The sequence below is a fragment of the Rattus norvegicus genome, chromosome 6 (genome assembly GCF_021556685.1).
Source record: "Rattus norvegicus strain SHRSP/BbbUtx chromosome 6, alternate assembly SHRSP_T2T, whole genome shotgun sequence".
NCBI lineage: Eukaryota > Metazoa > Chordata > Mammalia > Rodentia > Muridae > Rattus > Rattus norvegicus.
In genome coordinates, this window is record NC_141539.1 from 77,162,247 (window position 1) to 77,177,500 (window position 15,254).

General features: G+C 40.7%; 1 protein-coding gene across 7 annotated transcripts in view; it reads left to right on the forward strand.

Moving 5' to 3' along the window:
• Window positions 1-15,254, forward strand: part of Npas3 (neuronal PAS domain protein 3) — an 824,663-nt gene that overhangs the window by 93,348 nt on the left and 716,061 nt on the right. For 6 of the 7 annotated variants that reach the window (NM_001427296.1, XM_087552662.1, XM_087552664.1 and 3 more), the window contains 1 exon segment: window positions 11,762-11,851. The exons of the other annotated variant lie outside the window; for it this stretch is intronic. In NM_001427296.1, the coding sequence (NP_001414225.1) occupies window positions 11,762-11,851 (90 nt within the window). 7 annotated transcript variants of the gene reach the window in all.

The following is a 15,254-nucleotide window of genomic DNA, read 5'->3' on the forward strand; positions in this document are numbered from 1 at the left end:
TCCACTCAGGGATAACACTCCTTGCCACACCAGGTCTTCCTTGCGCTTGTGGGGATGTTCTGACCAGAGAGTTTTTTGTAAACCTGTCATTAGATATCAGGTGTGGAAAGGGAGGGAGCTAGTGGACACTTGACTTTTGGTGTGGAATCCTCTGTGTGGAAGCACACACAAGTGAATCCATGTGCTCACAATGAGAAGGGTAACCATCCATCTATCCCAACTTGCAGGTCATTGTATGAAAAAAAATTGTTCGTAGAACTATTCAAGTTAACACCAAAAACTGTCAAAACAGAAGCTCTCCCAAAACGGTCCTGAGACTTATTTCGTGCTCCTGCCCCAAATCCTGTTTAATGGTGCCCATCATTGTGTCCTTCGTCTTCAAGGGGTCACTTCAGTCAGACACTGTGAGTCAGCGTAAGGTTGGCCTTCACATCATCTGTGGTCACGCTTTTTAACATTTCAGTTCTAGGGTCCCACTTTGAAAGTCTGTTTAACTATTGAATTTTTGCAAATGAGACAGAGAGAGAGAGAGAGAGTGAGAAAGCAAGAGAGAGAGAGAGAGTGAGAGTGAGAGAGAGAGAGAGAGAGGAAATCTTAGCTATAATTTGATGGCAATTCAGCTTAGCTATAATTTGATGGCAATTCAGCTTAATTTCCTTTAAAGAAAAGTCTTTTATTCACGTTATTTTGAGAGAGGTTAGCGCAGATTGTTGGATTCTTAATATAGAAAAATACAAACTTTTACGCCGGGTCATTTCTTTCCTTTAGAGAAGACAGTGCTAATAAATCTTTCTGTATCAACACCTTGAAAGAAACAGAAAATACGTGCAGATCTCAAATACACCCAAGAAAGTACTTTATGTTACCCGGCTGTGGTTGCTGCTTCATAATGGAGTCTTAGTTGAGTGTAATCTCCTCCCCTCAAGTATATCTTTGTGAAATTGCTTCCCTGAAAGCTGAAACCATTTTTGTTATTCAAAAGAAGTAGGGATCAACCCTGAAGCTCTCCTGATAGTTGGTACAGTCAACTTTGGTGTTAAAAGATTTATGATAAGAACATATTTCTAAATACATTTCACAGCATCTGTGGAGTAGAAATCTCAAGATAAAACTTTTTTCATGGAGAAGGAGGCGGTCTGTTTATTATTGGAATGCTACACTAAACTATAATTCAGTGATATTTTATTCCAATTAAATTCTCCTTAGTAATAATCCTTTTTATGATAAGCAAAACTGAATAATACAGGGTATGTTGCCTCCAATGAATTGTTGTATAACAAGACTTGATGGTAATTCTACCTTTTCCAAAATCTGATATCAGGCAATTTATCTTCTAAATAATACTCCTGAGTACCAAAGCTGAAATGTTTTGGCTTCAACCCAAATCAAACTTGAGGAAGCAGATTCTCCCGAGCATTTGTCTAACTCTGTAAATGTGATTGTTGTAATGAATAGAATACATGTGTCAAGGTCGCGTGTGCTTTTAGCTGTTTACTTGTTGTCCCGAGCTGAGAGAGCGCTGCGACAGGCTGTTAACTCTTAGTGGAGAAAGGGCCGAAGAATCCGGCGCATGCGCATTATGCTCTCGCTGTTTTAAAAGTCTAGGCTCCGGTTCATAATCTTACCACAGTTCAAATGAAAAGGAAATATGTGTTATACTACAACAAAATGATCGGTGGGAAGCTTTAAAAACCTGCAAATATTTCTCCTAAGATACAAGATTTTCAGGTTAAAAAAAAAAAAAGTCGCATCCCAAGGACTGTGCCCTGAACTCCATCACACTGTCTTGACTACCTTCTTTCTTTCACAAACCTTCCCGTGTGTCATATTTCTAATTTGACTTTAATACAGTATTTTTCCATAGATGATGAAAATCCAGTGTCACATCCATGCCAGAGATTAAACAGAGGTAATGTGCAAAATTATTTTGGGGGGAACATTAAAAAAAACTGAAAAAAAAGGAGACCAAAGCTATTATAATCTCTCACCAGGAATAATCACATTAACAACACAATGATTAACGTTAAGTAACAATTATTGATAATTTAAAGTGATTTTCCAAAACTGCTTTCTGTCATTTTATCTTGCCACTTAATTGTAGTTATGGTTTCAGTCTTCATTACCCTGGTGCACTTAAACCATAGTAACCATAATATTTTGTTCATATTTCTGATGAGGGAGAGAAGTTCACAATTCTTGGAATACCTGGGAATTTCGTCTCTATAGAACATAGCACAATTATGGTTGAGCGTGAACTGATGGATATTTGTAATAACAACTCTTGTTTACTTTTAGCCAATTTCGGAAAGTATGGGTATTTTTCAATTTGACATGCACACATTCCTGCTCTTCCTGTATAAACAAGAACAAGATCACGTGGCCATGCCTAGCTGCAAAGGAGGCTGTGTGCCTCTGTTACTCTGGCTACCCAAGGCCAGCTTCCAAGCATCCCATGTGTTATCCGGGAGTGAAATGAAAGTTTCAGAAATTACTTTTTTATCCATATATGTATTCAGATACATACATGTGTGGGTTTGTGACATTTTATTCGTTAAATTTTAGTATACGTTAACGCCATTTTACATCTCTCATTTTAAGGTCTGGGGATGTTCTTTAGTGCTAGGGTACTTGCTTAGCATCTGGGAGGCCCTAAGGTTTGACCTCCAGTAATTAAAACATTCTGAAGTTTGAGCTGTGACCTGTGAAGTGTTTTCCTCTATCATAGTCGGGTTGGAAGAATTTCCATTTCTCAATTTATTTTTTGGTCTGAATCACAAACTTGTGTAAATTTCAGTGTATCTAGCAAGAGATACAAAGCTCCAACACTGGGTGCTTCTTCAACGTGTCCGTTAGCCAAGCAGCAAAGCAGCCCCTGGCTGATGGTGGCATGCACAACTTTGTCTCAGATTTATCAATATCCTGAATGGGTGAACCTTATGCAATCTAGTCTTAGGGCTTCGATATTTTTAATGTTGAGCAAGCATGTTGTACACAGGAGTCTGATGGCCATTTCTTTGAGCTGATTATTTTTTCCTTCCCAAGTAGCTTGAGCTAAGGCTTAACGTGATGCAGAAAGTGGTTAATTGCAGTTCTCAACTCATGGGTCCTGATCCTTTGGGGGTCAGGTGACTTCCTCACAGGGGCAACCCAAGACCATCAGAATACATAGATATTTACTTATAACTCATAGCAGCAGCAAAATTACAGTTATGAAGTAGCAATTATTTTATGGTTGGGGGGGCATCATCACAACATGAAGAACTGTATTAAAGGGTCACAGCACGAGAAAGGTTGAGAAGTACTGCCTAATGGAAGAGGATGCACTTATTTCTAGAGTCATTGGGCTAAGGAAGAAACATGGGCTGAGTTGGAATGGAGTAGGCCACAGAGAAAGCAGCATAGATCTGCATCTCTGAACACATTCACTGTCCTTGTTATCTCTCCAAAAGCTTTTAGAACTGAAAGTCCTAACGGTAAAGCACGCCCTTGCATAGACTTCACACTGTGGCAACAGTTAAGGGATGAAGCTTTACCAGAGAATTTCAGGAGCGTGTGAAGCATGTGTTCTCCTTGCTGACGCTGAACTCAGAAGTCATGATCTAGGTCAGTTTTGAGAGTCACATGCCAATCAACCATGGAAAAGTCAAATGGAAATAAAGTGGCTTGCTCACAGGTGTGGAAGTTGGGCGTGTGGAATAAGCCAGAAGACAAGCTTTGAATGCCACACTTTGGTTCTGTGGTTCTGCAGTTCAGTGGGGAGTAGTAGGGTCGTGATCTGTGCTGGTCGAGTGCTTTTCTGTAGTAAGCTTGGGGAAATTTGTTCAGAGGAAAAGCTATGTGGGGACAGTTTTGGATGTTCTATGCCATGATCTCTAGCTATATTGCTTTTCAGTCAGTAGCGAGATGCTATGTGATTACAGGACACAAGTCAAGGGGCAAACTGGAACACAAAACAGAGTAAGAGGCCATGGTCTCACAGACCCCTTCAGCCATGCCCCAGTGACTAAAACATCAAAACTGGTCCTATGTCTTAAAGTTTCCCTACCTCTAATACAGCCTGATCAGGCCTTTGGGGACAGTGCAGATCAGACCATTGCAGGATGTCATCATGTTGCTGTTTAAAAAGTCAGACGCTGTGTGACTGATGGAGTAAGTCAGTAGATAGCTAGGAGAAGGAGGCTGTGGTGATTGGGCATGGTGACCCCTGTAGCCTGTGTACAGAACGTGTATAAGGAAGATTGCCCTTATACAGAAATGTAGAACACAGCATGGAAGGGCTTTGTGGATAGAAGGGCTACTCATGCAGGAGATTGAAGGGTTCAGTATTCAAAAGATCAGGTAGAAGCTCTAAGTAGAGATGTATGAATATACAGAATTTGGGGTTGGGTTAAAACAAGAGCTGAAGATGGAGAACTGGAGGCCATTAGTAGACAGGTAAAATTCAAAGCCAAGTGTTAAAATTGGCCTGAAGAAGGGTATAGTGGCTACTGAATGAAATCATTCATACGCCGCTTATTTTTCCATTGATACTTTAAGTTGGTGAGTTTTAGTAACCACCTTCAGTGCCTAGTGTACTTTTCAATCACATACAAATTAATCAACAAAGAAATTAGTTTATCCTCAATATGGAAATTAAAATTTGACCTCTATTTCTAAATGTTAGTCCCCCTCCCCCAATACATATTAATGTCCTTTCCTGTTGAGGGCAAGTGTTAGAAAGGAATCAGCTGGTAAACAAAACCTATGTGAGACCAGAAGCTTGAGCCAATCTTCATTTAAGTATTCCAAGCTGTTTAATGATTTACATTTATTTCTAATGAGCCTTGGACACATGATTGTTCTCAGAAAGGAAAACATTGATAGAAACATGTCAATCCCCAATCCCCAACTGATTTGACTAGATCCAATGGAGATATTGGTTAGGGGCCCTCCCAACACCAAAGCTGAGGTTTTACAGGTACTGAGGTTAAAAAAATATATATTGGTAGTTCCCTCGTGTGTATGATATCAATCTGTATCTACCTGAATCCTTCATGTCTGGGTAGAGCGTGCCGTCCCTCTTGACTGTCTTAGCCTTGGTTTCTTTAGTGAAGGTGTGGGTTGTGTGAGATGCCTCTTCTGCTTGGAAATCTGTCCACCTGGGGACGGCTGCATAGAATGTGATGCCTTAATGAACGACAGAGGCTATGCCATCTGAAGAATTTAGGAATATTTATTTGGGATTGCATGTAGAATTGACCTTTCAGTAGAATTTGCTTTGGGAATAACGCTTTCTGTGTTAACTCTTATTTGAAGAAATACAGACGTTAGGTCCTAGAACAGAATAATCTAGAAGTCAGAGTCTGCTACTTATCAGTCCTGTGGAATAAGTGTCCTAATTTATTCATTGTAAAGTTAACATTTTAATAAAAACGAATGCCTATTGTACAGACAGTACTCAAGGCCACCAGACATCCACAAATACATCATCCACTACTCTTGAAACCTCATATATTCACACATAATCATTTCCGTGCTGTGCTCTGACTCCGGGAAACAGACTCCTTAGGGGATGAGTAGAGAAGAGTTCACCGTAACACAGTCCAGAAGGATGAATGGTAGGAGCTTCCCCTTTTAGATTTCTCTTCTCACTCCATGTGCCTGACCTCAGGCTGTTCCTCTGGGAATAGTCTTTCTAATAAGATTCCTACAGTTGGTGCCCCCCTCTGAGCTGCCCTGGCTTTGGGAAGACCATGTTTGCCTGCTGCTCGCTTTTTACCACCATGGTTGTAGCTCAAGCCATGATGGACTTCCATTTTCAATGTCTTTTGATTTTCATTTCCTATGTCTAGATATGGTTCTGACCTGGTTTTTGTCCATCAATATACTTCAGAACTGATCCCCAAGACGTAGAATGACATTCCCCACTGAGAACCTTTAACAGCTGTCAAGTCTTACAGTAGTATAAGGTACTAACACTTGGTAGACAGAAATCGCATGAACAGACCAGCACCATGACTCCATTGTCTTTTTGTGTCTTTCATTTCATTCAGGCTGTTTTCACAGCACCCTGGTGGTGGAGGCTGCTGTGTGTTTCCTTATGCGGGAAGAGAGGGCTTGGATACAAAGCTTTAGTTTCTGTTGGTGCATTGTTGACTTTTGTTTGGTTTATTTTGTTTTTGACCCTTCTGTGAGTAGTCAAATCTCAGTTTCACTGAAGCTGTGATTTCTGCTTCCATGGATCAGGCTCACGGGAACAGACATCTTTAGAGTTGAGTGGTCGATGTGCCTGTACGGTGATCAGCAATGATGGCCATGCGTCTTAAAAAGTGAATTCTTAGTTATTTTGATTACCATCCTTTGCCTCGTTCCAGATACTCTGGTGCAGGCTTACATTACTACAATATGCACAAAGTGTTGCTTACTCTTGTCATTGTAGGTTCAGAGACATACTGTCCTCTTTTCAAAGTCACATTTGGTGAAACTCTCCTTTGGATCCTAAACATTATCTGGAAACGACTCCCAGAAAATAGGCAAATATGGGAAGTCTCAAAGGTGGTGGGGAGACAGGGAAGGAGGGGAGAAAGACACAGAGGGAGGGAAGAGAGAGAAACATGGTGGGGGAGAGACACAGAGTGGGGATGGGAGAGAGAGAGAGAGAGAGAGAGAGAGAGAGAGAGAGAGAGAGAGAGAGAGAGAACAACAAGCCAGAATAACCTTGTCTGGCTACTAGAATTATATAGTATTTCAGATGCTTTTTAGTTACCCTGTCAGAACCCTTTTTTGTTTTGCCTTCAATCTACTATTCTGTAAAGATTTTTAGCAGAAGTTAGTAGTGATGGCAGAAACAGTTCTGTAGTGCTGAAGGTCTTCAGTCTGGTACCACTTGGTGGAAGGGGCTGATTGGAAACAGGCTCTCCAGCCATAATCACAGTCCCCCTTTCCAGTAGAGTTCTCTCTTCCAAGGACAGTCCTCCTTTCCCAGTAAAGTCCCCCTTTCCAAGTGTTGTGCTTGAGAACTCTTTTTTAACATGTACTAGGTGGGTGTTTGGACTAGCTCAGAATACCAACAGCAGCAGGGATCTGGTCTGTCCTGAGCCCACCTTTCATTCCTGTCTAGAATTGGACATTTGGCTTTTTCCCCCACCCACTTTGAAATCTGCCTCTTTATGTCTTTAGAACTTTAGATTCAAGCCCTCTGTGTTGGCTCATACCGGATGAGTCTCTTTTGCAAGTTAGCATTTCAAAAACTGGAAGCTGGGTACTCTTGGGTAGGTCTTATCAAATGGGATCTGGTTCTTCTTCGCTCTGGTTTCTGGGCTTAGTGTAGTATTGCTGCTCCAATCTCTGTTCCTCAGCACATTACTACTAAGGACAAAAAGCTCACCAAGTAAATAAATTATTTTGATAAAAGTTATATTAACGTGAACTCAGATGTGATGAATTATCATGAAATCTTATAAACAGGTTATCTACAAGAAGCATTAAAGTTCTGCAGAAAGCCTTCAAAGATCATATTAGAATACTCAAAAGTTTCTCAGGTTATACCTGGAGTGTGTCACAGTGTATGACCCTCCATAACTTTAGCATTTAAGCGGGTAATCAATGTTATTATAAGGTAAAATTTATCATGTTGTTGATAGGTGAAAGTTCAGAGCTAAGCAAATTCCCACAACCAGTTCTCTTAACTTTCCTAGTGTGTTAGAGACCAGATACTTTTTACTACTCCCATTTCCCATGGGGAGCTGTGCCTCTCAGAGGTAACTTGGCAAATGCCACACATTAACCAAGCTCCTAACCAGATTGCCTGGTGTAGTATATCAGTGTGTGCACATGTGCCTTAGAGAAGCACCGCCACGGTTTCATTACACAAAGGCTAGGGATGGTGCCATCAGAACTTAATGGGTAAGCGTTTTGTTTAATATGATTGACGTAGCTTCCCAGCTTTAGCAATGGAAGGCATGAGGTACTAGTCCCTGTTGTTTACAGGGCATAGAGGAATCACAGGAAACAAATCCCTATGATAGAAAGACTCAGTTTTTTTCAATCTCTTGGAGTCAGACTATAGACATTATAAACAGCATAGCTATTAGAATAGAAACATAATAGAACAAATAAAAAGGAAGCCGCAGATAGTTTTTCAATGAAGTGCTCATGTAGTCTTCATAACCTCTACAGCTTACGTAGCTGTTGAGAAAATCTCCAGGAGAATGCCCATGAGTCACTGTTATCTTCAAAGACTAAACGATACTAGGGAATTCTAAGTATTTCTAGATGTATTTAAAAACACAGACAGCCTTTAGATACGTGGTAGATTATATTGCTTGATACACATTAAATAAGAACCACCGTCACCACTCAAATCCATTAGCAGTTCAGGTCTGAGCTGTGTGTATTATAATGGGATCTCTGGGGACTTTGACAGAATGGCCTAAGTGTGAAGATTAATATGAAACGATGTACGCCTGGCTACGATAGAAGTTCAGACTATCAACTTAAAATAACAAGGGAAAGCAGACAAACACACTCCTATAAACTCCAGAGGAGTGCCAGCATTTATGGAGGTCAGGAAATAAAAACCCCTCGGAACATCTGCAGAACCCCATCAAGATGAGCTCTCCTGCAGCAAAGGAACGCTTGTCCCAGGAAAAGAGTCCATGGTGCCAGGACAGCAGTAGTACTAGGACAGTGGTGGTACACAGGGCCCCAAAGGATATGACCATGGCAGTTTCTTGTTTCTGATTTTTTGTTTCTAATTTCAAGTTTCCTTGCTTTTGTGGTTTTTTAAACCTGCCATTTATATGGTTTCAACACTTTTAGAAGGTCTAATATCTTACTTATCACTGGGAACCAGGGTCCAGTTAGTTAAGGTTTCAGTTGAACGTGAAATGTGACTTCCTAAGCTTGTCATGCATCAAACTGTTATGGCTGGCAATTGTTTAAAAAAAATTCATTTTGTTATGAACTAGCCTGTTTTCAACTGGGCTGTTCAGAGATGGATTGCTTTCTGGAGTTTTTGACAGGTGTAATTGTTAAGGCGTCATCTGTTCTTGTTTGCACAAAATACATTTTAGCTAACTGTAGGACTTGCCCGCTAATCTTTCTCACATCATTCCATTCTTTGCTCGCCACTAGACAAATCCCCTGTTATTTGACCAGATGGTGGAAAATCCATTCTCATGATAAGTTGCTTCTAGTTTGCATTTAGATTACCTGCAAAAATGGAACAATTTACTACTCTGCCTCTAACCATCTCTTTCCTCCTTTTTCCCTTAGTTTGACTTCTTGTAACTAATTATTTAAATTCTGCCCTGTGAGTTAAAATTAGTCATAGCTTACACGTTTCCCATGTATGTAAATGCACTTAAGTCTACCCCAAGCTGGATGATGAGTCCATCCAGACAGGACTGACATGAGGGGGAGGACCGTGGACTGTTTGATAGGCAGACACCGTGGTTCATAATAGTTTCACGATTGAAAGGCGTATTTGAACTTTTTACTGGTAGTGTTTAACCTTTAAAAACAAAAATCAGGTGAAGAAAATGAACTCAAAAAGCCTTTGGTTAATAATCTATTGTAGCAAGAAAGGAGAAACACCAAGTGTTAAGTAAACGGCAGGCTGGGGTTTTTGTTTCCTGCAGAGGATTTTTGTCTGTTATTTTTTTTACACCAGATAGTTTTCTCAATGAAATGCAGCAGACAGATCAAAACTTTCATTATAACCTTAGCTGTCATTAAAGGGGGCCTGTGAAGGTGACGGTGCCTTTTATTTATTTTGTCTCTCTGTCTCTTTACCCAACACCTCTCTGAGATGGTTTATGGAATTCTTGAGCGTCAGCCTAGATCTGTTCCTATGTAAATGCTTCCCAATCTTTAGAGCAAGCCTCAAGAAGTCAACTTTAAACATAGAAAGCTACTGAAGAGAAATGCAGAGTACTTCAGTGCGATCTCATCAAATACATTTACTTTTTTTTTTAATTTATAGTATCTAATGCCATTGCTTAAAAACTCTTCCCAGAGTTTGTTTTTGTGAACTTAATGGCTAAAACGAATTTGTCAGGCCGACCTTGTAATCGCATCTTTCAAACCAGCTCGCACTTGTTTTCAAGCGGTTTGTGTTTCCTGCTTTCCTCGACCAGCTTTACAGTGAAATACCACATAGGTTAATGAAAGCCTTTAGAATTCCAGTGATAGTTAATGAGTGCATTTATGCTAGAAGTTGAGTGCAATAATCAAATGGGGTTTAAAAATCACTTTAAACAAGGGGCAAATGATTAATTATAGATAGAACTGTTGGCCGGCTAAATTTAATAAGAGATTTGGGGCCAGGCTGATTATAGCACAGAGAACATGTTAAATAATATGTGAGGGAAGCATATAAATACAGCTCCAGAACAGAACCTAACTTGTTATAAAGTGCTGTCCCCAGGTATATTGGGCTTTATGAAATATTAAGTAAACTTAATGACATTAGAAGCACACAGAAATTAGAAAAGACTCATCTGAGTTTTTATAGAATAGGGATGCACTGCATGATTTAATTACTACTGAAGGGGTTTGTGTGTGTGTGTGTGTGTGTGTGTGTGTGTGTGTGTGTATCTGTGCATGTGTATCTGTGTATGGGTCTGTCTGTGTGTGTGTCTGTGTATGTGTCTGTCTATGTGTGGGTCTGTGTGTATGTCTGTGTGTGTATGTCTGTGTGTGTATGTCTGTGTGTGGGTCTGTGTGTATGTCTGTGTGTGTGTCTGTCTGTGTGTGGGTCTGTGTGTATGTCTGTGTGTGTGTGTGTCTGTGTGTGGGTCTGTCTGTGTATGTGTCTGTGTGTGTGTGTCTGTGTATATGCATATATAAAATATATGACTATGTATGCATATTTAAATGCAAATCTATGTTATATGCTTGAAGATTAGGTATTATGTTGCTTTTTGTTAGAGTTATAAGAGCAAGCTGCTTGGTACTCTTACTGATATTTTGTATTGATTAAATCTCATGACTTTCCACCAAAACAAAACAAGATAGGTTCCTCATGTACTTTTCCCCCTGAATGAAGAGATTTTCAACAGAAGGGCATGGTCAGAAAATGCCTCTCAGCATTTTCACATCTCTATAATGCAGGGAGTCTCAGATGAATTTATATGCTTAAGTGATACAAAGAAAAACTGTGTAAGCCCCCCTTTGCCTTAACTGCCAAGAAACCTGGATCCGCTGTAATCAGCTCATCTCAGGTGCCTGTTAACATCTAACCCTCGCTCCCGATGGCCTTGCTTGTGTTTTTATCCCTAATTGGGTTCAGTTCTATAAGCTGTATTACATCCCTTTAGAAACCAGGAGCGTACAGACTTCACATAAATTGAATAAAGCTGAAAACGTATTAACCCAACTTCGGTTTTATAGCTAATTTACAGTTGCCTCCTTGAGTAACGCCTGATTGAATTAATGACAGTCCTGTAACGAAAACACTAATGACATTTGTTTTTAACATTTCCTTTAGAAACTAATCACGGGGACTGTAGAGTGAGTTTAGCTTTAGACCCTTGTCCTGATTTTCTTCTACTTTTATGACTTTGAGTTTAGAAGTAAAATTGTTTCCATGAAGAATGAAAGCACTCTCTTTTGTCTGACTGGGGCTCGCTAGAGTGGGAGCTCATATGGTACATACAGTGTCTGTGGACATTACAGGGTAGAGCCTAAGGGTAAAAAGCAAAATGATTACGTTTCAGCACACTTGTTTCCCTGCATTCCGCTCTCTAGTCATGTCTGTCTGTTTTTGATGCCTCTACAGAATAACTGCCCAGCATCCTCTGCCCAACCAATCAGAATGTAGGAAAATCTACAGATATGACGGAATCTACTGTGAATCTACCTACCAGAAGTATGTTGAAATCTTTGTGAGTCTGCCTTCTGGCCCGTGCATCAGTGCTTGTGGTTGCCAGCTATTCGAATAGCTTATTTGTGTTAAACCTTATTTTTTTTATCAAATTTATACTGGGGAGGGGGGTAAAAGCCAAATCAAATGGAACAAAATGAAAACAAGAAAAACAAAAATTTTACCTCGGAAATCAAGGGTGGGGGAGTCTATTATTTTGAAATTGTGGTCTAAAAGAATTTTTTTAAAAAAAATAACTGTATTAAAGCTCTTAGGTAAGCTTCTTTATATTGCAATAAACAAGTACTTATGTGCAAGAAAGTCTCAGCGAAATACATGGCACAGGTGCTGCGTATCTTAGGGATTTGAAAGGTGTGTTATGTATAAATTAGCTGTCACTTTTTTTCAATCCTGTAATGGAATGATGAGTTGTAATTTGCATAATCCTTTAAGAAGTCAAATTATACTGTCATGTAGCAGACTTAACATGCTAGCTAAGATTTCAGAGCTTTGCAGCTAATTACTATGTACCTTTCAGGACAGTTAAATTGAAGTTGAGTCCTCTGTCTTTGCTGCCTTTTGCTCTGTCCATTGCTTAACAGCATCTCCATGCTGGGTGCCGAGGTTTTGTTGCTGGTGCTGAAGTCAACCTGGTGCTCTGGGGAGGGAGTGGGGTTTTGATACAGCAGAGTTTGATTTGCGTTGCTTTTGCTCAGAAGGAAGTTGTTTTGTCCCCCTCCCCCCACCCCCCAAATGGTCCATTCAGAGTCTTCTGAAAAAAGAATAAAATATATATGCTTTCCAAAACAACTGTGGAATATTTGTTGAAGAGAAAGGTTAACATCAAATTTCCCTATAGAAAATGCACCGTTAGCGTGATTCCCCAGAAGGCATCAGTCCTTCTGCGTATGTTTCGCAAACATACCGTGCTGCCGTTTTGCCTTTATACTTTTTTTCACAGCAGAATGCTATTTTTGGAAAGAATGAGGTGCTCCCTAACTAAAAACCCTGTCTGAGTACAAGCTGGCGAGCTCTGCTCTCACCCACTTCTTACCTGCAGTGGAGAGTCATTTCAAGGTGTACATTTTTTTTTCTTTTTTTTAGAGCTGGGGACTGAACTCAGGGCCTTGCGCATGCTAGGCAAGCGCTCTACCACTGAGCTAAATCCCCAACCCCAAGGTGTACATTTTAAGAGAGGTGAGAAAGGCTAGTGGCTATGAAGGCCTGGAACTGCTCCGGAGTAGATCCTAGAAGCAGCTGAGACTGATCCCTGCCTTTGTGGCTTGTAAGAGTGCTTGATAATGGCTGCACGGTTGCATACCTACCATGGTTCCCTCTTGCTTTATTTATTGATAAACCAATGTATATCAATATGTATCAATCTTTCTTTTTCTCTCTACATATATAGTATATATGTATATATATGTAATTTTTGTCACCTAATTGACCTAATTGGTGTAACCACAATACCACAATGAAAACTTATCTTCCATTTATTTTTTCAAAATTACTTGAGTCCTTTTAGTGTGTGTGTGTGTGTGTGTGTGTGTGTGTGTGTGTGTGTGTGTGTCCTGCTGGCTAGGTTTCTGTAATTTGTTGGCGATATGTAGTTTTCTTGTGGCATATGGATTCTTTGAAGAAGCTTATCGTTGTATAGGAGGCAGTCCTTCAAGGACATGCTAAAGCAACAATTGATTATTGACCCTTCAAATAATGGCTATCAGCAGTCAGCTACTGTAATCAAGCCAGCGTCACTTGTCTGAAATTACCATGTGCTTAAAGGCTGAGGTAGGTCAGTGTAAAGTGAGGAGCTTGGTGGGCCATGAGTCAGTTAGTCTATGCGAAGGCCCCTCCTTTAACCGTAGGAGTCATCTCAGGGGCTTTTGTTGTTGCTGTGTTAAGAGTCAGTGGTATTTGCAGTCGAGGTAGGCACCGTAGGCAGCACAGCTGTGACGGCTGGGGGAAGTCACTTGGGGGATATTCATAACAAGGAAATATTGGCAAATAAATGATGAAGAAGGGGAGGAAATCCCCACGATGTTCAACTGGAGCTCTGTCACTAAGATGATTAATAGTGGTGTGTGTTTTAGTGAGGATGCTTAACCGCCCTGTCTGGAACTGTCGCGTGCATTCCGCCGTACCTGTAGAGAGTGCAGTGTGCAGGCGTGCTGGTCTCTGGCGTCAGGCCTTACTGTCCCGAGTGTTTACACCACCTCTCTAGTGTTTATACCACCTCTCTAGTGTCTCTGGTTCATGGGACGCTGGCATCAGTGTAACAGAGACTCTGTCTATTCTATCCATTTGCTAACCAGTGTTTACACAGCTCTGCCTGGAGATGTTTCGTAGGAGCCGTGGCATCTTTCAGTGCAGTTAGGGGTTGTTACCAGGAATAGGGAAACGGATGATCACGCAGATCTTCTCTCTAGACGAACAGAGATACTAAACCTTAGTGAGCAATGGACTACGCTTTTGTCAGTGATGAGGAAAGACAGGATTTTAAAGAGCCCATTGTCAGTTTCTGGTGAAGGAGTGGCTGTCTTGGGAGACTGTCCAGCTTTATTGTGAAGTATTAGCCGACTGATATGATGATTATCTTCCTGCTTTGAGGCATCATTTAGCAACTATACTTTTTGGATCTTTGGGAAAGTTGCTTATCTTCTTGGACTTCCATAATTACTACTAGGTACAGTGACAACGCAGGCAAATGCCATGTTCTCCTGTCTTCAGCGAGCTTGTGGTCCCTGTGGCTGAATTGTTTTGTCACAACCCAAACAGGAGGTATGAGTTTAATTTAGTGATGAGAGAAAAAAGAACAGAATATTTTCATGTGTTGTAAGTCAGCACGTGTTTATTTGTTAAGGTTTCTGTTTTGTTTCTCTCAGCCACGTGTGTAGATTCAACGGCACATGTATGTGCTGAGTGGGTCACGAGAGAAAATGTGTTTCCTTTTGGTCTTTTCACCCCCTAAATGAGAAATTCTGTTATATAGGGTCAGGTAGATGGATATAAACAGGACATGCAGGTCTGCATCAGATATCCAGGGCACAGTGGATTGGAAGGGCCACCAGGAGGAAGAGACTGTTCAATCCAGGGATGTACGGGAACCAGTTCAGACCAGTCCAGGCGCACCCACCTCGTCCAGTGTGGCGAGTGACCTTGTGTTAGACAGGTGGGTTAGAGGAAGTGTTTTAGCACCACACACACTGGAAAATGCTGCATATCATGCCCCCCATCAGTGGTCGCTCACACTTCACCAGTGTGGCAGATCCCGAACACTCAGAATCCTTCCAGGGTTAGCCTGTGGTTTTGTAACTATCGTGGATTTCTGTGGCATTTAGATTTTACTTGGTATTTCTCAAATGGTTAGACCATTTCAAAAATATTAGAAGTTATTAAACAAACATAGACA